Consider the following 26,804-nt stretch of genomic DNA (forward strand, 5'->3'; position numbering starts at 1 on the left):
TACAACCGAGGTATGCAGAAAAGCATTTGTGAAGCTACAACATGCACAACCTTGAGGCCGATGGGCTATCCATCCCTTTAAGACAACCCTTGACCACCCATCCTCTGATGGCTACTTCCAGCAGGATAATGCACCATGTCACAAAGCTGGAATCATTTCAAATTGGTTTCTTGAACATGACAATGAGTTTACTTTACTAAAATGGCCCTAAAATGGATCTTTGGGATGTGGTGGAGCGGGAGCTTCGTGCCCTAGATGAGCATCCCACAAATCTCCATCAACTGCAAGATGCTATCCTATCAATATGGGCCAACATTTCTAAAGAATGCTTTCAGCACCTTGTTGAATCAATGCCACGTAGAATTAAAGCAGTTCTGAAGGCGAAAGGGGGTCAAACACAGTATTGAAATGGCACTAAAAATCACTTACAATTAATGTGGTATACTTCCAAGAATACCATGGCACTATTTTGTAAGTGTGGTAAGCTAAATATTTTGTAATGTAATTGTGTAACTAAGAACAAAGACTATTTGTCAATCTGCAGATTTAATTAAACATAATTTATGGTCACATTGCATCACAACGAAATCAGGCGTTATCGCAATTTGAGGAATTATTAAAGCAATTTTAAGAAGGGTGTAATAAAACACACTCCACTGACAAAACCGCCTTTCAAACTGGGATGAAGTCCAAGAGCTGTTAGTCATAAGACACTGCTTACTCACAATGTCTACAGGACATTTAACCAATTCATACTTCAAACATAATTCGGGATACACATTAACTAATTTATTGTACAGTAAGAGTAAAAGCATTGGTGTCACAGCAGTTTGTGCTGAATGAGTTAGCAAACAGAAACTGTGTGCACAGCTCAAAGCGGTTAGGGTCATGCAAATGTTTCCTCCTCTTACGTGTGGATTGCAACAGATGCTTCAAGGGGGGTAAACTCTCATTCATAATTCTCACTTTATGACCAGGCGCTCACTTCAAAGACTTAAAGAGATAGTCTATCAAAGAATGAAACTTCCGTTATCATTTACTCCCCATCCCACCTGACTTTCTTTCTTTTGTGGAAAACAAAAGGAGAAAATATGAAAAGCAATTATAATTAATGGGGGCTTAAACTTTCAAGCTTTCAAAAACAATACAAAAGTGCCAAAGCGTAGGACCCAGACTGAAATGCACGTCTTTTTCTCACTGAAAATCATTGGTTTTGTGAACTGGATCAATCAATTCACTGAAAAAAACCCCAAAAGAACACTTAGTTTATAAGTCCGACATCTTTATGAAGGGTGGATGTCCGATAAAAATGTTTTTACACTTACGTCTGTTTTTTATACAAAGCTATCACATGACTTTAGATGATGCACAAAATATATGAGGCACTTTTCCATTGTTTTTTAAGATTCAAATTATTGTAGAAATACAGAGATTAGCATATGCAACCGGTCAAAAGTTTTAGAGAGGTACGATTTTTTTTAAATGTCTCTTCTGCTCACCAAGGCTGCATTTGTGTTATTATAAAATACAAAAAAGCTGTAATATTGTGAAATACTATTAAAATATAAAATAACAGTTCTCTATTTGAATATATTTTAAAATGTAATTTATTTCTGTGATCAAAGCTGTATTTTCAGCATCATTACTCCAGTCTTCAGTGTCACATGATCCTTCAGAATTGATTTCACTAATATGATGATTTACTGCTCAATAAACATTTATGATTATTATCAATGTTTAAACAGTTGTGTATGTTTTTTTTGTGTGTGTAGGATTCTTTAATGAATAGAAAGTTCAAAAGAACAGTTTTTATCTGAAATAAAAAGCTTTTGTAACACTGAACTACCATTTCAATGTTTTGGAATTTTATTTTATTTATTTTTCGGGGAAAGAACTTAAAGAAATGAATACATGTATTTAGCAGGGATGCATTAAATTGATCAAGTGACAGTATAGACATTTATAAATGTTGCAAAAGCTTTACATTTCAGATAAATGCTGTTCTTTTGCACTTTCTATTCATCAAAAAAAAAAAAAAAAACCCACACAACTGTTTGAACATTGATAATAATCATAAATGTTTATTGAGCAGTAAATCATCATATTAGTATGAATCCTGAAGGATCATGTGACACTGAAGACTAAACTAAGTTAGTCCTTTTATACTATTTCACAATATTACATTTTTTTTTTTTTTTTTTTTCGTATTTATAATAACACAAATGCAGCCTTGGTGCAGAAGAGACTTCTTTAAAAACATTTAAAAATCTTACCGTTCTAAAACTTTTGACCAGCAGTGTATATTATATATAATTATATATAATAATATTATATATATATATATATATATATATATATATATATATATATATATATATATATATATATATATATATATATAAAGTGCTAACAAGCAATTATAATTATTTCTACTTCTAGAAATTACTTTTCTTGATGTTAATTTTAACAAAAATTAACAAATAAAGGCCTTTCTGAGCCATCGAATTTCAACCAAAATATCTTCATTTGTGTTCCGTAGATGAACGGAGGTACAGGTGTCGAACGACATGAGGTGTAATTAATGACTTTAATGTAACTTTAATTAATGAATTTTCATTTTTGGGTGAACTAACCCTTTAAAGGCTGGGTACGTGATTTGTTCCAGTAACACTTTTTGTTCTGCTGGTTTAAAGCCTCTTCACATCCTGATAGCAATCACTCAGTTAAGTGGTCTAAATGTATTTATTTATAGTAGATATATGTCATCTGTGGAAGGCATAGGACCAATAAATGTTCATCCAGTCACTGCAGTCGGCCCGAAAACAGTGATTGGACAAAAATTCACGTTTGGAGATTCTGTAAAAATGTGAATCATTTTAACAAAATAAGTGTGATCATACAAATTGCATGTTATTTTTTATTTATTACATTAAAAACAACCCAAGTTGGGTTAAAAGTGGACCTAAAAGTGGACCTAAAAGTGGATTTAACCCAACGGTTGAGTTGTTTTAACCCTGCAATTGGGTTGTTTTAACCCAGCGGTTCTAAATACCTGGATGGTTGTTCTCTGGAAAATCTCTTTTTGTGTTTTGTGATGGTTGTTCTTGAGTTCCTTGTTTGTCCTGAACAGTTAAACTAACCAACATTCTTCAGAAAACTCCCCAAAATCTTTCATTTTTCCAGCATCTTTTGCATATTTGAATTCTCTCCAGCAGTGATCATAGGATTTTAGGACTCAAACAGTCACTGATGCTCCGTGAAGGAAACACGATGCAATAGGAACTGGGGGTGAAAACTTTTGAACAGGATGAAGATGTCTAATTTTTCTAATTTTGTTTAAACATATTTTTTAAAATTCAAAAAGTTTTCACCCCTGGCTCTTAATGCATCATGTTTCCTTCTGGAGCATCAGTAAATGTGGACTCAAGAACAACCATCACAAAACAAAAACAGTCATGGATCATCCAGGGAAAGAAACAGTATTAAGAAACAAGGGTTCATAAACTTTTGAACAAGATAAGTTGTAAGTTTCAGCTTTTTTTTGTCTTGTGAACTATATGTAAACATTTTTTTTTTGTAAAATATATTTTTAAAACTGTCAACCATACCTTTAAGCATAAAGTGACATTTCTGTCATCATTTACTCAAACACAAGTCATTCCAAACCCATACAAATGTTCTGTGGAACACAAAAGGAAAGGTTTTGAAGAATGTTCAAGCTGCTGTTTTACACACAAGTGAATGGCTACTAAACTAAGCAGCACCATAAAAAGCTCTAAACCAAGTTACTTGTCAGGCTGATGATTAAATGATAGTTTTGACTTCATATAGATGTTCTGAAATAAAGGGCAAGGCTATCTGCAAGAAACATTTTATAGAAGGGAATATAAAAAAAAAAATCTGTGATTGCCATTCCTGTGTGAATACATTTGTAGCACCTCTATGCATTAAATGCTCTATGGGATAAAAAGCTAATGTATTTTAATATTAAATTGTAAAAATTAAGACAATTTAGTCTAGATGCGTGAAACCATTCAACACTTTGGGATAACCTGGGGAGATTGAAGCTACACAATTAATCTCTTTTAAAAGAGAAATAAAACAGTGAAAAAACATGCTTACTTGTCAACAATGGGCTTGGCAGATAGACTTGACCAACCACCGCCTTTGGAGGCGCCACTGATGATGTGAATACTTCCTAGCAACATAAAGTGTGAGAGAAGTCGCCCACAAATTAGATTCGGACGCCTCATGATGCCCTCACACTCACAAACACATAAACATGGAAGCGTTCACAAAAACAAGACCGGAAAGTAGCACTAGAGTGACTCAAGTGACGTCAAACAGCCGGCAGCTTTCTAAAGTCAAGTGTGCTTACATACCATTAGACCTCATTGGGCAAAGAAATTAATACTTTTATTCAGAAAGAACACATTAAATCGAGTGACATTAAAGGGATTTATAATGTTACAAATGATTTCTATTTCAAATACATGCTGTTCTTTAAAACTTTCTGTTCATCAAAGAAAGCTGTAAAACGTTTCCACAAAAATATTAAGCACAACTGTTTTAATCATTACTTTTGTAGGAGATTATCATCTGCTATGTGCATTAATGCATAAATAAAGTGTGCCGCTATTTCTCCGACTAAGAACCGTCTCCTCATCACTTATGAGAAAGTGTTTTGTACAGCAGCTTTTTTAAAGCCAATTATGAGACAGACGCCGGCGTGATGCAGCGATCAGGAGGAGATGATGGCAGCATCACGCGGTGCGTCAGAGATCACGGCCATGACCAATCACAGATGCTGGCACAACTACAGAAGACATGAACAGACACAAGTTAATTCAGACCGCATAATGAGAAGGAGGGAGGAGGAGGAGAAAGAGAAAGCGCACAGTGAGCGCTCTACTTCGGCTCTGGCACAACTTAAAGGGACAGTTAAGCATAAATGTTCATTTCTGGCATCGTTTACTCAACCTGATGTCATTCCAAACCCGTACGAGTTTCTGTCTTTTGTGGAACACAAAAGGAAAGGTTTTGAAGAATGTTCAAGCCGCTGTTTAACATATAATGAATGGCTACTATAATAAGGAATAACATAAAAACTATAAGTACACTTTATATTACAGTCCTGCTCCCCATAGTTATTACAAAAACTGGATAATAACTTACTAACCCCTAAACCTTAACCCATTTAGTTATTTTATATTAACCAGTAATTCCTCCACACAATGTAAACTAAAGTACAACCTAAGTATCATAAGATCAATGCTATTTTAGTATTATTACTATATTATTTATTTTGAATTATCTTTTGTTTTATTTCATTTATTTTATCATGTGCTGTCGTCACTTTTACTAGTTTATGTTAAATATTCCTTTTAAGCTTTCATTTGTTTTGATCTGTTTAAGTAACTGGTACACAGTGCATGTATAATTACAATAATTATAAATTATGCATAATCACATGCAACCAACCCTAAACCAAACCTTAATACGACTCTAACCCTATCACTGTACAAAAAAAAAAAAAAAAAAAAAAGTACAATCAACTTGTTTTTTTTAAGTTGATTCAACTTAAATTACATTAAAGCGACTTAAAAAATGAGTTGAATCTTTTTTTTTTTTGCATAACTTATTTTGATGGGTTAAAGCAATGTAAAATTTTACAGTAGAGTAAGTATATGTAGTTAATTATTACTTTGTGTATAATAAAGTGTATAATTACACTGTAGCATGATCTTAAAATAAATGGTAATTTTATTACTTCAATGTAATCTAAGTTGAGTTAGTTGCCAAAGCAAGACAAACCAAGTCATTTTAAGTTTAAGTTTTTCATTTAATGTTTATATTTGATTTATATATACATTTATTTAAATTGCATTTTTTAAAACCATGCACATTATACAAGTTTTTGGTGAATAATGACCAAAGGAGTTGAGTCTGTTTGACACATTAAGCTTTTCATACTTAAAAAAAAAAAAATTCTAGGCTATATTGTGTTACTATACTTGTATTTTGTGTGGGAAAAAAGCAGCATGAACATTCATGAAAACATCTTTTAATTTCCACTGAAGAAAGTATGACATGAGGGAGAGTAAATGATAAAAATGTCATTGTTCTGTAAACAAATCCCTGAATCAGGCTATGTATTCACACTAATGAATGTTATTGCTTAAAGTTACAAAAGACATCAAAGGTCTGTGTGAATGTGTCATAGGTTGATACTGTAATGGACAGACCTAAACACATTCACACACACACGACCGGCAAGGTGACAGACACATGGATTTACTGGAGCGTTAGGTAGGGAAATCCCAAAGGAAGTAATGCAGGTGTTTTGGGTTTAGTGTAACATACACAACAGCACATACATGATATTGGGAAGAGAAAACTGGAGGAAAGGTCAAGTTCAGGGCTGTTTGAAGTGAGTGTGTGTATGTGTGTGTTTTGTGGTTTAGGAAGCTGTTTGCTGGTGGATAATTTAACATTCTGGAAGTGAGTCAGTGAGCAAGCCTCAGTAATGGGATGAAATCTCACTGAGTCACTCTCTCTTTTAAACACACACACACACACACACACACACACACTCTCTCTCTCTCTAGAAGCTGGAGCAATCAACTCGTCCCAAATAGAGAAAGAGCAGGATTATATAAAGGGTCAACAGATGGAGTTAGAAAAGCATCAACAGATCATATTGACTGTGGTTACTTTTATCTTGGTCAGGTATGACAGCTGCAGTCAGTGACCCTTGTGTCGTAATACTATGCAATCTACATTACAATGGCACCAAAACATGCTCGGATTTATATATTTAGATATATCAAAACTTCAGATAACAGCAATCGGTAACAAATGGCATTAGATCGTTTCACTTACTGGTGTCAAGGTGATTTTTAGTGATATAAAGTTCTAGCTTATCATACTAATTATGAACATGTTCCACTAATGTTTGAAAATCACAAAACCTATATTAAAGGCTACTTATACTACAGTATATGCTGAAAAAATAGCCTACATTCCTCCCTTTGTATTTAACGGAATTCCTTTCAGATATTTTTAAACCGTGGTTTCCAAAAACACTTTAGGGGCCATTGTAATATTATTAAGTAAAAACACTGGCTAGTGTTCAACAAAGTGTGATTATCCACAGACCTCCACCTCTTTTTACAGTAAACCAACATTTTCCTCACATCATAACAGCTGACAGGAAATGTCGGTAGAAAATAAATAGTTTTCACATGACCACTCACACTAGATTCATGCCTTACATATTCCTGCGACGATTTACTTTGTTTCCCGGCACTACCGGCCCGGGAGAATACATTCCCCTCCTTCTATTTTGGGAAAAGCGGCCGATGTTCCTGGAAGTGATGATGGATTAAAAATTCCGCCGCGGTTCGCAGCGCCATCGTGTGTTCGCCGCTGGAACTGCAGGCGGTGAGTCAGCACTGCAATCACCGAGCAATACCGAGCGGCATTCAGGTCAGATGAGATCACCCAAGTATGGTCACCGATAAAGTTACACACGGCTTTTATTAAATGCTTAGTCACCGTGATACAGGACCGTCTTACGCATGAGAGTGAGTCTGTTTTTCTCTGTGTGTGTAAGCGTGAGTGAGTGACTGATAGTAAATCATTGAGCTACCTCAGGACCCAGCGGAAATCTTTTCTCCCCCCCCCCCCAGAAGTAAACGGAATTAAATACAAGTATAGTTATAACTATCATTAAATGGCTGTATTAAAACGATAGACTATATATAATTAACATATAAATGCACAATGGGACTTTTGTCTGATCTGATTATTGTACAATTCTCACACGTAAAATAAAATAATTGTGGCCACAAAATACCTTTCCTTTTACTGTATGAAAATACCTCAAGACATTTAGATTTAAGATTTTCCATTGGGTATCACTCTTTGAAACTGAGAGACTGAAATAATTAGAATTTATAATTGGTATTCATGTGCAACAGTCTAAAACACACACACAGAGAGAGAGAGAGAGAGAGAGAGAGAGAGAGAGAGAGAGAGAGAGAGAGAGAGAGAGAGAGAGAGAGAGAGAGAGAGAGAGAGAGATCTGAACTAAATATATAAATGGAAAATCCTAAAAGTTGATCGGATATCTGATCTTATTTTTAATTTAAGCACAAAAACAAATGGATGTGGTTTGTTCAGTACCTAAATTCCTAATTCCATACGTGCCAGACGTGTGCGTCTTAACCACACACACACGTCTGGCACATCTTTCTGGGGACTCTCCATAGACGTAATGGTTTTTATACTGTACAAATCATTTATTATTTCCCCTTACGCTAACCCTAACCCTACCCATCACAAAACTTTCTGCATTTTTAAATTTTCAAAATAAAATTCTGTCCACATGAGAACGCAAAACTACGCTATGATTGGCTGCCTAATTTCCACATGGGTCCCATTCACTGCACCGATGCACATTGCGCTGACTGAGGGATGCCATGGGCTCAAGTGAAACACTTCCTACAAGTTCCTTTACTTTGGACTCAGTGACAGGTAACTGTATACACAGGTGCAGGGCCGAAGTGGACTGTAATAGCTTCACACACTTGCTTTACTATTTTGTATTATTGCATTCTGGCCTTTGTTCTGCAATACAATGAAATAACTGAACATGTATCTGTAGGATATACGTGTGATTAGCGCTGTTAGTGGAGCCCACCGGATAGAATCGACTCGCGTAAATCAAAAGGAGATGTGGAAAATCTGATATCAAACAAAGGAAAGAACGGCGCGCACTTCAATTTAAAAAGCCGAAATATCCGGTTTCACCATCTACACGACAACGCTGTAACCGGCGTTTCTAAAAATCTTCACCCTGGCCGGAGTTTTCAAAAAAGTCCGGTTTTAGTAACCGGATACAGCGTTTGCGTGTGGACGAACAGCCAAACCGCGTAGAAAAAGCTGCGGTTTTGAAAATACCCGTGTTCGTGTGGACAGGGCCTAACTCCTGTATGATTTATAAGCTTTTGTACCCATACGGACCTCAATTTAGGAGGACATGAGTCCCTATGAGTCTGTGTGCATTCTGTTGAAGTTAAAGTCCCCACCAGGATCGAAAAAACTTGTCCACACACACACTGGGTTTTCATGTTTTATGGGGACTTTCCATAGACAATGATTTTTATACTGTACAAACTGTATGTTCCATCCCCTAAACCTACTCAGCACGTTTGAGCTTCAGCAAGAACCAATGAGATTCGATCTCGTGTTACGCAGCACGTTTGAGCTTCAGCAAGAACCAATGAGATTCGATCTCGTGTTACGGAGCACGTTTGAGCTTCAGCAAGAACCAATGAGATTCGATCTCGTGTTACGGAGCACGTTTGAGCTTCAGCAAGAACCAATGAGATTCGATCTCGTGTTACGCAGCACGTTTGAGCTTCAGCAAGAACCAATGAGATTCAATCTCGTGTTACGCAGCACGTTTGAGCTTCAGCAAGAACCAATGAGATTCGATCTCGTGTTACGCAGCACGTTTGAGCTTCAGCAAGAACCAATGAGATTCGATCTCGTGTTACGCAGCACGTTTGAGCTTCAGCAAGAACCAATGAGATTCATTCTCGTGTTACGCAGCACGTTTGAGCTTCAGCAAGAACCAATGAGATTCATTCTCGTGTTACGCAGCACGTTTGAGCTTCAGCAAGAACCAATGAGATTCGATCTCGTGTTACGCAGCATGTTTGAGCTTCAGCAAGAACCAATGAGATTCGATCTCGTGTTACGGAGCACGTTTGAGCGTTAGCAAGAACCAATGAGATTCGATCTCGTGTTACGCAGCACGTTTGAGCTTCAGCAAGAACCAATGAGATTCTATCTCGTGTTACGCAGCACGTTTGAGCTTCAGCAAGAACCAATGAGATTCAATCTCGTGTTACGCAGCACGTTTGAGCTTCAGCAAGAACCAATGAGATTCAATCTCGTGTTACGCAGCACGTTTGAGCGTTAGCAAGAACCAATGAGATTCAATCTCGTGTTACGCAGCACGTTTGAGCTTCAGCAAGAACCAATGAGATTCAATCTCATGTTACGCAGCAAGTTTGAGCTTCAGCAAGAACCAATGAGATTCAATCTCATGTTACGCAGCAAGTTTGAGCTTCAGCAAGAACCAATGAGATTCGATCTCGTGTTACGCAGCAAGTTTGAGCTTCAGCAAGAACCAATGAGATTCGATCTCGTGTTACGCAGCACGTTTGAGCTTCAGCAAGAACCAATGAGATTCAATCTCATGTTACGCAGCAAGTTTGAGCTTCAGCAAGAACCAATGAGATTCGATCTCGTGTTACGCAGCAAGTTTGAGCTTCAGCAAGAACCAATGAGATTCGATCTCATGTTACGCAGCAAGTTTGAGCTTCAGCAAGAACCAATGAGATTCAATCTCATGTTACGCAGCAAGTTTGAGCTTCAGCAAGAACCAATGAGATTCGATCTCATGTTACGCAGCAAGTTTGAGCTTCAGCAAGAACCAATGAGATTCGATCTCGTGTTACGCAGCACGTTTGAGCTTCAGCAAGAACCAATGAGATTCAATCTCATGTTACGCAGCACGTTTGAGCTTCAGCAAGAACCAATGAGATTCAATCTCATGTTACGCAGCACGTTTGAGCTTCAGCAAGAACCAATGAGGTTCGTTCTCGTGTTACGCAGCACGTTTGAGCTTCTGTTTATGTTCGCTGATCACTCTTCATTCATATGTGAATAAACGCCTAAATTAAAGCTGTTCATTAAATAAAAATCACATCTCTTGAGAAAATTTGGACTAAACCGCTTGATTCATATGGATTAGTTAATTTTTATGATCACTTTATGATCTTTTTGAAGCGTCAGAGCTGTAGTTGTGTAGCTGTCAATGGAGGGGTCAGAGAGCTCTCAGATTTCATCAAAAAGATCATTTGTGTTCTGAAGCTGAGCTAAAGTCTTACAGGGTTGGAACAAGCCTGCAGTCTCCTTCTCATTTACTGAAGCTTTCGCGCCTCGATCGCCCCCCGGTGACCGGTCCCAGTATAGCCGCCCCTCTGTGTTTTCTAATGGACGCGAGGCAAACTAAATAAAAAAATTACACTTCAAATATTTTTCCCCCAAAGTTAGTTTATGTCACTGAAGGCAGTTATCATCACGATGATTTCATTTCAAGTGTTCGTTTTTTAAATAAGTTTAGTTTTAATTAGTTATCTGATGCAATAAAAACGGGGGGTGTGACGTCATGATTGACAGCTGAGATTGACGGCTTCTCTGAGTGAAGTTGTCACTGAGGCACTAACAGACTTTTTTCGAAATTTTTGGGAGCAGATTAGAGCTTTAGCTTTATTTTCTACATTTCCATAACTGTTTATTTCACACCAACTTAATTAATTGTTCTGCATCTGCGAGAGTGTGGGCGGGCTTTTGATATCGCAGCTGTACTTCCTGCTCTACTTCCTGCGCTCTACTGCGCAGACTCGGTCCCAAGATGTCCGCGCCGTGCAGGCCGCCTTGTCACTACTCGATCCGTACCGGAAACACGATTTGTTCTGCGCATGCGCGAAAATGTTTCTACTTCCTGTTTGACATGGCAAAGCAATTTACGGCAGTTTTTTGAATTACCACTCGATCCGTACCGCGATAGTTTTTTATTTATTGCATAACTATAAATCAATACAAAATAAACAATAAAGAACAATGAATATGTGATTTTTGAAGAGTTGATAATAAATGTTAATTGTTGTGTTTGTGTATTTGTCAGGAGATGGCGCTATAGTTCACATGTTGTTACCTATAAAAAGGTATCGTAAGAATGGAAGAAAACTAAATAAAACTTTATTTGTTTTGTTGTTGTTGTTGAATCCTTTTTGAACTGTGGCTGTTTGCTTTTGTATTTGTTCAATAAAAAAATTATAATATATATTTTTTAAAAGTGCATTATAAATAAATTTATTATTATTATTATTATTATTATTATTATTATTATTATTAAAAGTGACACCGTTGTCGCAAAAAACTTTTGTCTGCGATGACAGGAAGTGGCGGCAAAAGTACGTTTTCGCGCATGCGCAGAACAAATCGTGTTGCCGGTACGGATCGAGTAGTGACACGCCTAAAAGCTTCAAATCTGCCAAGCGGAAACGGATGATGTCGAGTCGTCCATATTTTTTTACGGTCTATGGTTTGGAACCACATGAGGAGGAGTAATGACACCTCACCAGCACGTCATCCTCAATAAACCCGTCTCCGACGCAATAACTCCGATCTTTCAAGTATTCATATTCTTGTGTAATCGACTCGCCACCCTAAATGAACCCGTCTCTTGCGTGATACCCAGAAATGTCAAATATTCAGATCTAATATGATTTTTGACCTGTAAGGTTACCAGAATAATAATCATACACTGTGTGTTAATAGGCCAGAGGAGAACTGGCACCCCGACTGAGTCTGGTTTCTGCACATACAATGAATTAATTAGGTTTTATTTAATTCTATAAATTATAATACTGATCTACCAACATTGTCGCTATATGATAAATTAAAAAGAGCTGATAATATCACAGTTTTCTCCAGTACGACTGTACAGCCGAATCAAATTTTGTTGCAATATTGTCCTGTTTGACACTGTGAAGCTGCTTTAAAGCAATCGTCATTGTAAAAGTGCATTATAAATAAAGTTGATTGACAGCGTTTTCATTGTTAGGTGAACTGTCTTTCCTCTTATAACTAGGTTGAACTGAAAAATCCCTGCAGCAGGCAACACACTGACTGTACTACAACCGTCGCCCTTCTCCTCAACACAAAATAAACAGCTCAGACATTATCACCCTGAGCGGCACTAATAATGAACATTAGTGGAAAAACACCTCGGCTCACCTTTCAGAGTAAAATGATATTCTTTTACACTCCATGAGGGCCGTACAGCAGCTGCAAGCTAATCCTACAGTATAAGGCCCGAGGAGCATTGTGTCAGGAGTGAATGTCTCTAGCCGTGTCTAAATCACTGAAGACACTGAGAACAATTGAGCATACAGCGGCGAGAAATCCTAGACGCGACTCAGACAGGTGTGAAGTAACCCAAGATCGAAAATAACCTGAAAAGTATACAAAAATAGGGGGCTGTAAAAGAGAATGCGGTAAGATATGAGGACACAACTTTCATAGCAGGAGAGAAAGTTGAAAGCGCACCTGCCAGCACGTGCGTGACGGATATGATAAATGATAAGACATCAAAGGCAGTGCGGATGGCTGCAAGATATCCTGTCAGACCGCAGAAATGCTTCTAAGAGTACAGGTTCATTACACACTGAGATGATTATTGAACCATCAACGGTTTATAATTTATTCTGGAGGTGCTAAAAATGATGCTTGATGCATAGACTTGATGTTAAGGGTATTGGTGATGCACTTCAAGCCTGAAAGCAAATGTCCAGCATTTACTTCCGTTTAAGAAAACAACAGCGTAGCGTGCACCACAACAGACCAACAGAATTCAGGGTAATCCACACTAAGAGGAAACTCTAATAGGAATTTTTATTTATTTATTATTTTGAAGCGTAAATAGGGAAAGCATCTGGGCTAGGCTTACCGCTTGCTCTCGCGTGACATTCAATAGTAGGAAAAAACTAATTAAAAAAACAACAGACCCACTTAAATTCTCAACACCCAAACATTTTACACACACCTTTGTGAGAGAAAGCTGTCATAATGAGCAGTTGATGTTAGTTTTACATCTGGGTGTGAAACCTATGGCATCTATGGTCCAATTTATTAATGTTTTTTGCATGTCTTTGTGGTGTTTTTAATATGTTTTAAGACAAACCATGTGCAAATTCATGTCAACACCATTGCTGAGTATTTCCTTCTTAAATGTGCACTATGAAGTATTTTTGCAGTAAAATCAAGTCCAGTTGAGTTCTTACAATATCCCAAATGTTTCCAACTATTAGTAAAATTTTGAGAAAAAAATCCTATTTTTACCTAGGAGACGGGACGTGTGAAGGAGTCGCCTGTCAATTGCGTCATATCTGCGTTACCCTCTGTTTCTGGTTTTATTTGACAGAAGTGCTTTACTCTTAGCAGTGTGAACAAGTGTCACAGCAGCCGCTGAGCGAACGCACAGAGAAATGTCATTACATCATTTTAAACACATTTAAATGTATCAAATATGATAAACAGAGCTGGGTTACCTCATACTCATGGTGGTATGGCACCGGTGCGCCTTTGTCCCGTCATAATAAAAGTCCCGCTGCTCACGAGCTGTGTGTTGCTTAACAATCGCTCCAGCGGCCTTGCTCAGCTCCTCAACACTCGGTCCTGCTCTGCTTCCTACTACAGTAACGTTAATAATCACATCCATTAACATGATTTCTGCTCGAGTCCTATCCTGATTCTTTCCCACCGGCTGTGAGGTGAACACCACATGTGCCCAGATTCTGAACTCAGACTTGGTGTCATTAAACTACGCCTTTGTTTTGAATAGGCGCCCTTTAAAACTGTATTGAAGCAAAGATGGTCTCAAAAACACAGTTTGAAATCGCTGATGTGTTTCTGACTGATTCGGTTTCTGCATTTTTGTAACCAATCACAAGATGAGTGGGCGGGTTTTAGCATATCATTAACTGCTTTGAAGCAGTGGAGTCGGAAGAGAAGGCAGGTTACCCGGTATATATTTTTCTGTTGTTGATATGAAAAATCAGGTACATTTAACATTATAGTGGGTGAATTATGTATATCACCATGTTTTCACTATATGCCTTTCTCCACTGACGTTCTGAGTTGTTCAAAGCTTTTCTAAGGACGCTGATGTTTAGAAGGCAGCTGTCTGACTGTGACTGTGACGGGAAACAGGAATATGGTTTATGTAACATTACCAACACATTAATAGCAGTTTGATAATGTAGTCAAAGCTAATCATATTAAATACTGTTGTGTGCCCAATGTTGTACGCATTATTAAAACGCATTATTCTGATACATCTGCCATGTAGATGAGCCTGTATGAGTGGAGGCGGGGCTCATTTGCATTTTTATGGTTTCAAGTGTATTGATTTATGATTCGGACCGTGTGTCAAACTGCCAAAATCACGTGACTTTGACGATCCGAATCATGAATCAATACGCTGATTCATGAGCGTTTGATTCTTTCTTTGAGGTTTAAAAAAAAAAACGCAGAAGAGAAGACAATGCTGAATAAAGTCGTAGTTTTTGTTATTTTTGGACCAAAATGTATTTTCGATGCTTCAAGAGATTCTAACTAACCCACTGATGTCTCATATGGACTACTGTGATGATGTTTTTATTCCCTTTCTGGACATGGACAGTATAGTGTGCATACGCTCTTAGACTAAATATAAAATATCTTAAACTGTGTGTGAAGATGAACGGAGGTCTTACGGGTGTGGAACGACATTAGGGTGAGTCATTAATGACATCAATTTCATTTTTAATGTTGTGTTAGCTGACACCATCGTCTCTTATTGTGTTAGTTTAGCAAAATTATCTGCTGAAGTCTACTTTATATATAAATATTCATACATGTATCAACATCTAACTATGGTAGACATCAAAGACAGGTCTGGCTACGTGAGGCTAATGGTGCGTTCAAGTCATGTCGTAAAGATCATATTACTTAGTTGAACGCACATGAATTCCACCACAAAGTCGTAAATACCAGTGCGAAGTTCAGGATTTCCTTTAAGCCCCGTTCTGTACGAATTAGGGTTGTGTGAGTGAGAAACATGAAGGAAACAATGGAGGCAACGTCTGTAGTTGAATATAACAGATATTTAGCAGTGACACTAGCGACGTTTACATGCACACTTTTGTCATTCCGATTAAAATAATTCCGATTGAAAGATTTAGTGGACTGTTTACATGAGACGTTATCTAAACCGATCTGGGGTTTACATGAGCTGACTTTCAATCGGCATCATCACAGAGCAATTTGTCTGAAGGCTGTGTATCACGTCATATAAGGACGAACACTCAAAAGTTATCGGGTTAGGTCGTTTACATGGTTAAATTTCTCTTTCGATCGGTTCATGAAAAGGTTTATCCCACCCCTCTCAAACGGATTACAATTTAATTCGGTTTGGGCATTTTTAGTCCGATTGAGGTGTTTATATGGAGCATTTTCATTCGGATTGGACTTTAAACCGATTACAGTGCTCCATGTAAACGCACCTATTGTCACCCAGTCAACTCCATCTCGAATGTTCATGGGCCGGCTTGACCCTTTCAATATGGCGTGTGGCTTACATATAGCGTGGTGTATATACATATATGAGTTGCGTTCCCAAATACAGGTTAAGCAAATGAATCATTAGCTTCTCATGTAAAAGAACGCAATGCCGCGCTTCACTTTGAAACAAATCAAAGCCATGGCGATTCAATAGTCATTCACTTTCTTGTGTAAACGTTTTTTGCTTCAAAAGACAAAAAAAAAAAAAAAGAATGCTTAAAAAAAAGTAATGGGCCACAAGTTTGAGGTTTTATGAATAGAGTCTTTATAGCAAATTCTCCAGGAGAGCAGGTTTATACGCATCTACGGGGCTACAGCATTAAAGCTTTGGTAAACAAACGATTAAAAATGATTCAGAATCAAACAGATTGAATAAATAACCACAGTGATGCCTTTGTAAGCTCTCACAGTCATAAGCAACACAAATAAATTCCACTATTCCAGTCCTTCATTCATCCACCCAATCACATCGCTCCTTCCCTCCCTCCGCTCCTCTCATTGGCTGCATCCAGTCATTGGGCAGATTAAAGGCAGTGGTGCAGTTTTCTGTTACCCTAAACTGTACAAAAATAGACGCCTAGTGCTGCTTTTTCTAATTTTGAAAACAAACAAGAAATCAAAATTAATAATAATACAACAGTCTTTCAATAGTTTCACTAATATATACAGAAGTTTTTGATCTCTAACCAGGAGGTTGAGTGCTTTATCTTCGCGAATACGACAAACAAATAACTTTAATATATCTTAAGCTCCGATGTTCGATCTAGATCTCTAAATACATATATATCTGTATATATAAGTATACATATATATGTAAAGCAAACAGCCTGCAGAATTAACTTTAATTTGAGAGGCAACATTCGCAAGGACACAGCAAAACGTTTGTTCTTCGAGCACAGTGTAGTTAAATCAAACGTCTTTTCAAGTGGCAAGAGTCGCACATTAGTCAACACGGTTTTGCCTCCCTTTACAAAAAAACCCCCAATGCAAACGGCAACAATAAAAGGCACGAAAAAAGTCGCAAAGCGAAAAGACGGAAAAAGCAACCATAAAAAGCCACAGACGAATTAAAACAATAAAATCAGTTAATATGGTTGGGGGTGATTAAAGGTGCCGAACGATCGTTGGTAAGTGTCCGGCGTAATTTGACTCCTCTGCGGATCATACTCAACATGTCACCTCCGCTGCCCGGGTCAGGAGCGCTGTTGATTTGGTCCACGCCGGGCTGGGCCGAATTGGGCCGCACACTTTCATTCGGCACGCTGGAGTTGTGAGCTGCCGTGGTTTGAATCTGCTGCTGGATTTGATGTTGCTGCTGCAGACACTGACGTTTGAGTTTCTGCTGGAGCTCTTTCTGTTGTATCTCTTGATACTGCGGCTCCTGCGGTTGGTTATATTGCTGTTGGTGATTGTACTGTTGTTGGTTGTATTGCTGTTGATTGTGTTGTTGCTGATATTGGTGTTGCTTCTGTTGCTGTTGATACTGCCTCTGTTGCTGTTGGTGCAGCGCATACTGCTGTTGCTTGCTCATTTGATACATCGGCTCTGCACTGCCCACTGGTGGCTGGCCAGGGAACATGGAGTAGTATGGAGGCGGCATTGCGCTCAGACTCTGAGTAGACGTGCAGAGATTAGGTCTGATGTGAGCCAGATCTGAGCCAGGTAACCGGTTACTCTGTATCACCCCAGGAGGGCCCATAGTCTCCTCGCTGCCGCTCAGGCCGGCGGTAGAAACGGATGCCTTCAGCGGCACCTGAAATAAGAACCAAAAGGTGATCTTTAAAACACTTATGCAAATAAATTACAGGATTCAAACTTTTTATCATAACTTTAGAATAACTCTCCTAAGGAAAGTTCCTAAGAATCAAATAAGATCCTAATTAAAACTCACAGGTTAAGAACTGCTTTAATTCTTCCAGTACTACTGGATTCATTCATACTGTGAAATATTAATACAAAAAACTGAATATATTTTAAAAAGCAATTAATTGCAAAGCTGAATTTATCACCATTCCATTCTTCAGTCACATGATACTTTAGAAATTATTCTAATATGACGATTTGCTACTCAAGAAACATTTCTTATCATCACAGTTGAAAACAGTTGTGCTGTTTAATGTTTTTGTAAAAACTTTTTCTGGATTCTTTATAAAAAAAATGTATACTGTATTTTGATCAATTTAATCCATCCTTGCTTTAAAAAACAACAACAACTAGTGCAGTCAATTGATTAAAAAAGTAACTGATTAATCAAAAAAAAAATTTGTAATAAATTGCGATTAAAAACATTAATATTTAAAAATGTTTGTGTTGTAATATTTGTACAGTTACTCTCCAAATGAATGTAGAAACAACTTAAAGGCAGTATTTTTACAAAATATTTGTTGTAATGGCAATGAATTTTTATGAATGAAGGCCAGTATCACTGATCCTACTGATGTCTCTGAAATTGTGACAAGTGTGACAAGACAAAAGAGAACAAGCCTTCTGTAAAATGTCCTGTCTGTGACACACACGACGCATAGAAAGACTCAATAACATCAATTGGTTTAACAGCATTTGTAAGAATAAGAGCGTGATCATGTAATGTAACGCTAGCCAAAGGACGACAGAAAAACGGATGCTGCGTTAAGTCCGACTCTCTAACCGGCAACAACTGCCCCCTAAAGATATTCCAGCAGGTGTGCTGTACAGTCTTAAGTTCAGTAGATGAATAACCTGAGGTGTGGAGATGGGTATCGGCACTCCTCCACTGATGGTCCCACGGCGGATATTGGGTTTGCTGGAGGGTTTCCGGCGGATGGTGGCCGTGTGGGGTCCGATAGGCTCCGGATCCATCAGCAGGCTGACAGTAGACGCCGGCCTCTTGCTTATAAACATTTTGCGGTAATTAAGACTTAAGTCGCTGTTGCGAGGAATTGTGGAAGATTTATCAAATTCAGACTGGCTGTGGGCGTCCTCTCCTCCGTGCAGAGAGATGTAGTCATAGTCTGAAAAAGAGAAGAGTCGCATGCCGCGTTAATGTTGAATGATAGCACTTCTGCATTGTTTAGAAGAAAAAAAACAATGAGGTTAAAAAAGTAATTGAAGCTGAAATTACATATGCAGGGAATGACAGTGGAAGAAGACAACATTTGAAGTCAGGGCTTAACATTAAAGATGGACCAATGGCGTGAGAGTTTTTAGGGCCCATCACAAGCTCTATCAGGACAGGGCTGTGATGTCACTAGTACTACATCTTACCTTTGCTGTGTGTTTTTATGCCTTGAAAACTTGCCTTATCTTGTGTGATGTTTTTAATACTGTTTAATGAGTAATTAGTTTAAATGAAACCTATAATTGCAATTGTATATATAGCATATTTAATACTATAGTATTTATAGAGTGGGCATACATATATATATATAGTCTAAGAGGCCTATAAAATTAAAATGCATATAAAAATATTTTATCAATTGTATACTTTTTCTTGGGAAACCTAAGCTAAAAAAAGCAAACTTGTAATGCATACAAAAATGTTTTTAAAAAGTATACTTTTTTGTGAAAACCTGAACTAATGGACAATGGATTTAATTTTTAATTCATATTATTGTCTTAAAACACATTCATTAAGTGCACTAAATTGACAGCCCTAAAAATGTTGCATGAAGACTACAATAATGGATAACCTCCCGAAAATGAACACAACAGACACACAAAAGCTCTGTTAGGTGCGTCTTTCAGTTACACTCGAACATGACAAGGTGGATAATAGATTTGACAACCTATCTCCATGGTCGCACACACTCAAATCTTACGCATACAGATAACACTCGTTCAACAAAGGCACGCCTGCAATATGACATGGATTTCCTAAAATAAAGACATTTAATGTTTATTATTGGTTTATGATCACAATGAGAATAATCAAGTCTATGCAATGACATTCAGAAACCTACCATATAGAGGAGGTTCTTTCTTTACCGCTGTAAAAGAACAATAAAGTACATTTAACATATATACAAAGGGCCAAAAACACGCACTTTGGACAGCAATCTAAGCCTGTGATTTGTGCAGCACATCACATTTGGTCTAATATTGGCCTGTAATGCCATAAAGGCAGATTTAATGCCTACACAAACCACAAATCAGATTACTGTGCTGAAAAACGACGTAAAAGTGTCAAGACATAAAGGGGGAAAATGCCATACAAAAACAGAAAGGGAGAAAAAGAAATCTCGATTTTTATAATCTCTCCAAGTGAGTGCATTGAAGACTTGAAAGGGAAATTACAGAACAGAAAAAGAATAAATGTGCAAAAGCTCATGCATGTTTGTGTACGTGCACGCGCACTGACCATGCTGCGAGGGAATGGTGTCCTCCGAGCAGGATGGCGTAGTGGTCTGGGTGCTGTATCCGCTAGAGCAGTGGAGGGAATCTCGGCTGGTCCGGGGAGCTTCTGAATTAAGCCCGCCTCCCAGAGTAAGAGCCAGCTGCTCCCTGGCTGACTGTGGCTACGCACAGGAGCAAGAGCCAATCAGATTTCAGAAGCCACAATAATTCCAGTAGAATCAAAAAGTGTATGAAATGTACTGCAAGAGGTTCAACATGGTGCTAAATAGTCCGTAATAGGTGCTCTTGGGAAAGGGAAATGTCCAATGACACAGAAAAGGCAGATCCAAGGCACTCAATCACAAGAGCCAACATGTTTCGACCAACAATGGTCTTCATCATGGCAAAGCAACACAAAAGCCCTATTCGGACAGGATTAGATTAACATGGGGACGTTGGGGTAAAGTAATTTGTCTGTAATATTAATGGCCAATTCGCACAGGTAAGACATCTCAGTAAAACTAGCAGAAGTGGGAGGAGTAAGTCGCTTTACGCACCTCAGTGACCTCGTCGTCATGCGCGTATGGCGTTGCTGTTATCACGTGAGCAAACACACAACGAGCGCCAGTCCGAACTCCGTCTCCTATATATATATATATATATATATGTGTGTGTGTGTGTGTGTGTGTGTGTGTGTGTGTGTGTGTGTGTGTGTTTTAATAAACAGTTAGGTCCAGTCTAACGATTCTGATTGGATTATGTTGGTAATAGACACTTTCATAGAGCTAAAATAAGTGTTGTGCCTCTAATAAGTGCTTTTGATCTTCTATTTGCTTTAAATGTTATGCGGAACATACTGGACATTTGCCACAGAGTTGCCCCTCCACCTACAACGCGATTGAATGCTTCAAAAGCCTCCAAGCTCGCAAAATGTGCTTATTTTTACTTTTAAACAGGAAATGACAGAATTTTAGCATCATTTTTACAGCGGGTCTTTTCGAACAGGATTTGTATTACCCGAGGTCATTTTTCCAGACCTTTTTTTCCAGAAGGTAAAAGTCTCTGTATTCTTCACTGACATTGTCCGTAATGATTACCGAGATGGCACAATCGGATGGGACTAAAATCACAGAGAACCTCTGGTAATAATTACTTTACCCCCATGTCCCCATGTTAATCTAAACCCATCCGAATAGGGCTAAAGAATGAGAATGACACCAACTTATAAGTTGAACCCCACCCATAAACCAAAAACATTCAATAAGTCTAATGAGGCCTAATACAATCAATTAACCCAATAATGCAATCAGGTCTCCAGGATTGGGGAAACCAACGTAATGGGCAAAAAAAACAACCAACAACTCTCCTTTAACGTAGACTACCTGGAGAGGAAAACCAAGCAAGTATCACAAATTAGAAAGAAACAACCCACAGACGTTCAAAGTAAGAAGTGCAAGGCAAGACCACCATAAAGAGATGGAAAATACATCACAAAAAACACTTGAACTCTATGTCCCCGTTCAGACCTGGATAACGAAGCAAAACGTGTTGCTTTGCCCTCATGAAGACTATTGTTGGTCAAAACATGTTGGCTCTTGTGATTTTAAAATGACTTAAGCAATATCTAATTAAGGCTTTTTCATTCTTTCCTTCTCCTTTGTTTACATCTGATTGAGTGCTTTGGATCTGCCTTTTTTGTCTTTTTGGTGTATAAAATGTACTTTTAGTTTAGAAAAGAAAAACCAGCATTAGAATGAGCATGTACCTTGCCAGACGTGGACAGTGTCCTGGCTTTCTCCTCATACCCGCTGTAAGCTTTGTGTAGCGGGGGCATGGAGGTCCCGTTCTCCGTGCCAGGAGAGTTCTGGCCTTGATCCTAAACACAGATATAATCCGTTAGTCCATGTCAAATTGGTACAGGTAAGAAACAAATCACTATAACACTGGAGGCACAAGATAATACAGATTTAGGGTGTTTTCACATCTGGCTCGTTGGAGCGTTTGTTTCGGAACCTGGTGCGTTTCGGTCCGTTTAGGCATATATGAAGACCACAATCATGCTCGGACCCACACTAAAACAATCGCTCTGAGATCGCCTAAATGAGCTTGATTGAAAAAGAACTCGAGGTGAGAAAGCAATCTAGCCCAACGGACAAAGAAACAAGCGTAATCATAATTCATAATGGGAAGTGTGTTATATAAAAGCAGCAGTGTCTTATTCTGTGAGTGAGTACATTAGCTATCACAGATGAAAACCAGAGCGGCTCTTCATCTTAAAATGTTATCATTGTTCTTCTTTATGCATTACAAGAATGCTGTCTCGACAGAGCCTCGATTCCCAATCCAACTGCATTATAAATTAATTATATATATATATATATATATATATATATATATATATATATATATATATATATATATATATAAATAAATATATATAAATAATTGTACATATAATTAAATACATATAATGTATATTAATTAGAGCGGGAATGACGGTTAGAGCCGTATAAGTGTTTGCGAGTCTTTTAACAGCTACAGATAAAGCCTCAATAAGCCCATGGAGTGAACTTGTCAGTCCACCTTGATGGATGACACAGAGGAGCTTAAACGGGTGAACTTTGAAATGCCTTGTGATAGTGAACCAAACCAACAAAGTAACAAACCCGTTTCGGAACAATGCAGACGATCTAGAGGCATGAAAACACCCTTAAAGTCAACATAAAATGGTGTTCACTGATTTCGTTATGACAAAATAAAATGTTGGGTGGCACTTAATTTGATCCATTAGGAATTGATTGGATTGCGAAAAGTGGGTGGTTCAGACCCGAATGTGAGTTTGCATTGGACTGTGGAGGTTTTTTACCCAGGACAATGCTAATGCTTCTTTTTAAATGGCCATTATTTGCTATTATTGCAGAACCCTTTACTCTGATAATGTTAATCAGCTTATTTTATATTACGACAGTAGCAAAAAATAATTCGAAGTGTAATTCGAAAATAAATATGAAGTGTATCAATACACTCGATTTGATACACAGTACTGAAGTTAAAATGTTATGTTTCTTTAAATGATTACTTCTAAGACATGATAAACTGTTGATGATAAATGCTGTAATAAAAAGTACTGTTCATTAAAATGCTAAATTTGATATTACATCAGAAATTAACTTCTCCCTCATGATAGGTCAACGGTGACACCAATAGAAATATTCATGATTTTAAATGTTTATATATATATATATATATATATATATATATATATATATATATATATATATATATATATATATATATATATATATATATATTATTAATGGAGTAATAAACACAGAACCTTAAATGTGTAAGCTTTTGGGTTTACCATATTTGTCGCACCATTACCACATTTCATGACAAAATAAATCTGTCTAAACCTCCATTTTTAGGTCAGCTATACACAATACATATTGTCGCTATCCATGATACATATATTTGTATTGCGATATTTTGTGACCCAATACATTGTTACACTCCTACTAAATAGCTATTTAATTGCTAGTTAACATTAAACTTATAAATAGTCATTTATTATTACATGTTGACTTTAATTGTCATGTTGACAGTTTGGTCGAAGTTCAGATGGGCCTATTAAAGGTTTGAAGCAGCATGCAGGTTAATGGTTAGTTTGATTTAAGAAATAGGAAACTGCATTTAAAACTGCTTGTTTCTCCATGTGTAAAGTTATCAGACGGTGTTACTCTAAAATGGCCTGCAGAGGGCGCTCTCTACCTTCACACAGATGCACAAATGACAAACACATAAGAGGTAAGTGTCCAGTAGTACATGCAACAGTGATGAATCCATTCACAGTCACACACACACACACACACACACACACACACACACACAGCACTACACTACACTGAGTCTATGCTCACAGTGCTCCTGTGCCGGAGGTGTGGGCCACGCTGGCCGGAGCGAGGGATTGTGGGAGAATTCCCCTCGCTGAGAGAGCGAGTGCCTTCCTCTCCTCCGACCAGGAGGAGAGGACTGCGTGAGCGCTGGGAGATGGAGGTGAGGGGCAGAGAGGAGTGGGACAAGAGAAAGAGGAGATTAGACGGTGTCCAATCCAAGCCTCCGTCAAAATCGAAACCCTTTTGGACTCCTAAACAAATTCCTTGGCTGAAAGAAATGCTTTTGGGTATTCTGTTTCAGTGCCTGATAAGATATCTGTCTTTTAAATGATATCACACAAGACAGCTACTAATGGCCAAATTTAAGCAGAGACACTACGGACAAAACCATTGATGCGATTTTAGGCTATTTTACTTCCATAACACATCTGAAAATACACATCAAAGAGTTTATTTTACTACACTTCATATATTTAGTCTGCATATTTTAAATTACAATACATATCTTTGAAGGCTTCTTTCTCAAAGTGAGTTTTTCTCCTTCTGGCATTATCCTATGTTCAGATTTTTGTTTTTGAAATACGAAAATAAATGCCCTTTTCATTAGTTATTTGATTTGTTTGCATTTTTAACCCTATTCGTCTGTGGTGTCTTGCCTTAAAATTTCTTTGTGTAATAGATCAGCCTGATAAACATAATTATTACACATATTATTTAGCATTCTCAGAGTTACATAGCTTAATAACCTATGCAATTTTTTTAAAACTTTGAATTGTATAATAAATGTTTTATTTTTCTTGTAATATATTACTATGCTATTTATTTGTTAATATTTTCACCATCATAACAGTGAAATAGTATCATATATTCATACGGTAATGCCTAGACAAACTACATTAAATCTTCAATATTATCTGCACTGAGGTATGTTTAATTATGCGTATGTATCCGTGATCAATTTGTTTTTTGATTTTGAGGGGGGTTTGGATTACGCACCACAACGGACTGGAGGCTGGGATGATGCTTACAGCCGTATTTGCTTCTTTGGGCTGAATGAGGCTGTATGTGTGTTTTGAGTGGCAAATGATTTACACGATAAAGGTTTCATAGGGTTAGTACATCATAAATAGGCCAGGTAAGTTTTAGACCAATAGTTTTGTGGTGTGGTGATACCCGTGTTGGGTCTGGGGCTCGCAGGTGAAGCCCATCCACTGCGCTGGAGATGGAGTCCAGAGACGGGACATGACGCACAGAGGTGTAGTTACTGTGAGAGACAGAAAGAGATGAGCAATTTATCTGCACTTATATTTTTACAACCAATTTTAAAGGGGTTGATTATTTTAATGTTCTGTGAGGTTCACTTGTAATGTTAATGTTATTTTCACTTCTGTCTGAAATGATCTGTTTTTAAGGGGCGGCTTCTTTAAGGCTTGTCAGTAAACAGTCACTGTTATGATTGGCTAATGCCTCTGCATTGGAAACGATATCAGTGTCCACTGCTATTGCCCGGCGGTGTCAGTGATTATAATGGGATCTATCTGGCTTTGATGCGACACTCACATCCAGTTCAGGCAAATGTCAGCTGTTAAAGGGTTAGTTTACCAAAAAAATTTAATTATCCTATTATTTACTCACCCTAAGAGCCATCTTAGGTGGATATATGACATATATATTGATATATTCAGCCAAACACAACCAGTCATATTAAAAATGCCCTGGCTCTTCCAAGCTTTATAATGTCAGTGAATAGTACCAACAAATTTCATGCTTGGAAGAGCCAGGACATTTTTTTTTTATAAGGTTAATACAATTCTGATTGTGTTTGGCTGAAAGAAGAAACTCATATACACCTGGGATGACTTAAGGGTGAGTAGATTATAGGATCATTTTAGATATTAGGATAATAATAATACAAATGTATTTGTCTGTGTGTTGTCACAGATCCCTCAATATCAAAACAAGCCATTTTTGGAGCAAGTGAATAAATGCTTTGTTTATAATGAGAAGGACGTTTTACGATATAAAATTTTGAGGATGTTTTAGCGGTACAAAGATCTGTTATAAGTCAAAAGATCAAGGCATAATTTGATTTTGCATGTCATCACCCTTTACAGAAAAATAATAATATATGCAAGGCATAATGTTGAGGTAGCTCGTTGCAGGACTTGCAGCAAAAAAATAATATTTTGTTCAACAATAAAAATATTTCTACAGAAGTGTATTACACAGCTTCTTAACAAATCAATAAGTTAAATTGAGTTAAATTTGATATATCTTATTATAGGAAGCTTAAAGGTTCAGAAAAACAGTCCATTAACTGAATATATATTTCAACTAACATTTTTTCCATCA

General features: G+C 37.5%; 1 protein-coding gene across 3 annotated transcripts in view; it reads right to left on the reverse strand.

Annotated features, from left to right (window-relative positions):
* Positions 1-16,486: 16,486 nt before the first annotated feature.
* mtss1 (MTSS I-BAR domain containing 1) overlaps positions 16,487-26,804 on the reverse strand; it is a 74,682-nt gene continuing 64,364 nt past the window's right edge. Inside the window, exons 10-16 of one of the 3 annotated variants that reach the window (XM_067460385.1) lie at positions 25,626-25,716; positions 24,477-24,599; positions 22,322-22,432; positions 20,582-20,738; positions 20,184-20,210; positions 18,964-19,235; positions 16,487-17,998 (exon numbers count right to left, since the gene is read on the reverse strand). In XM_067460385.1, the coding sequence (XP_067316486.1) occupies positions 17,327-17,998; positions 18,964-19,235; positions 20,184-20,210; positions 20,582-20,738; positions 22,322-22,432; positions 24,477-24,599; positions 25,626-25,716 (1,453 nt within the window). In that variant the 3' untranslated portion in view covers positions 16,487-17,326. The remainder of the gene's footprint in view (positions 17,999-18,963; positions 19,236-20,183; positions 20,211-20,581; positions 20,739-22,321; positions 22,433-24,476; positions 24,600-25,625; positions 25,717-26,804) is intronic. The other 2 variants (XM_067460387.1, XM_067460386.1) reach the window with 2 other exon arrangements.

The sequence above is a fragment of the Pseudorasbora parva genome, chromosome 12, assembly GCF_024679245.1.
Source record: "Pseudorasbora parva isolate DD20220531a chromosome 12, ASM2467924v1, whole genome shotgun sequence".
NCBI classification, from domain to species: domain Eukaryota; kingdom Metazoa; phylum Chordata; class Actinopteri; order Cypriniformes; family Gobionidae; genus Pseudorasbora; species Pseudorasbora parva.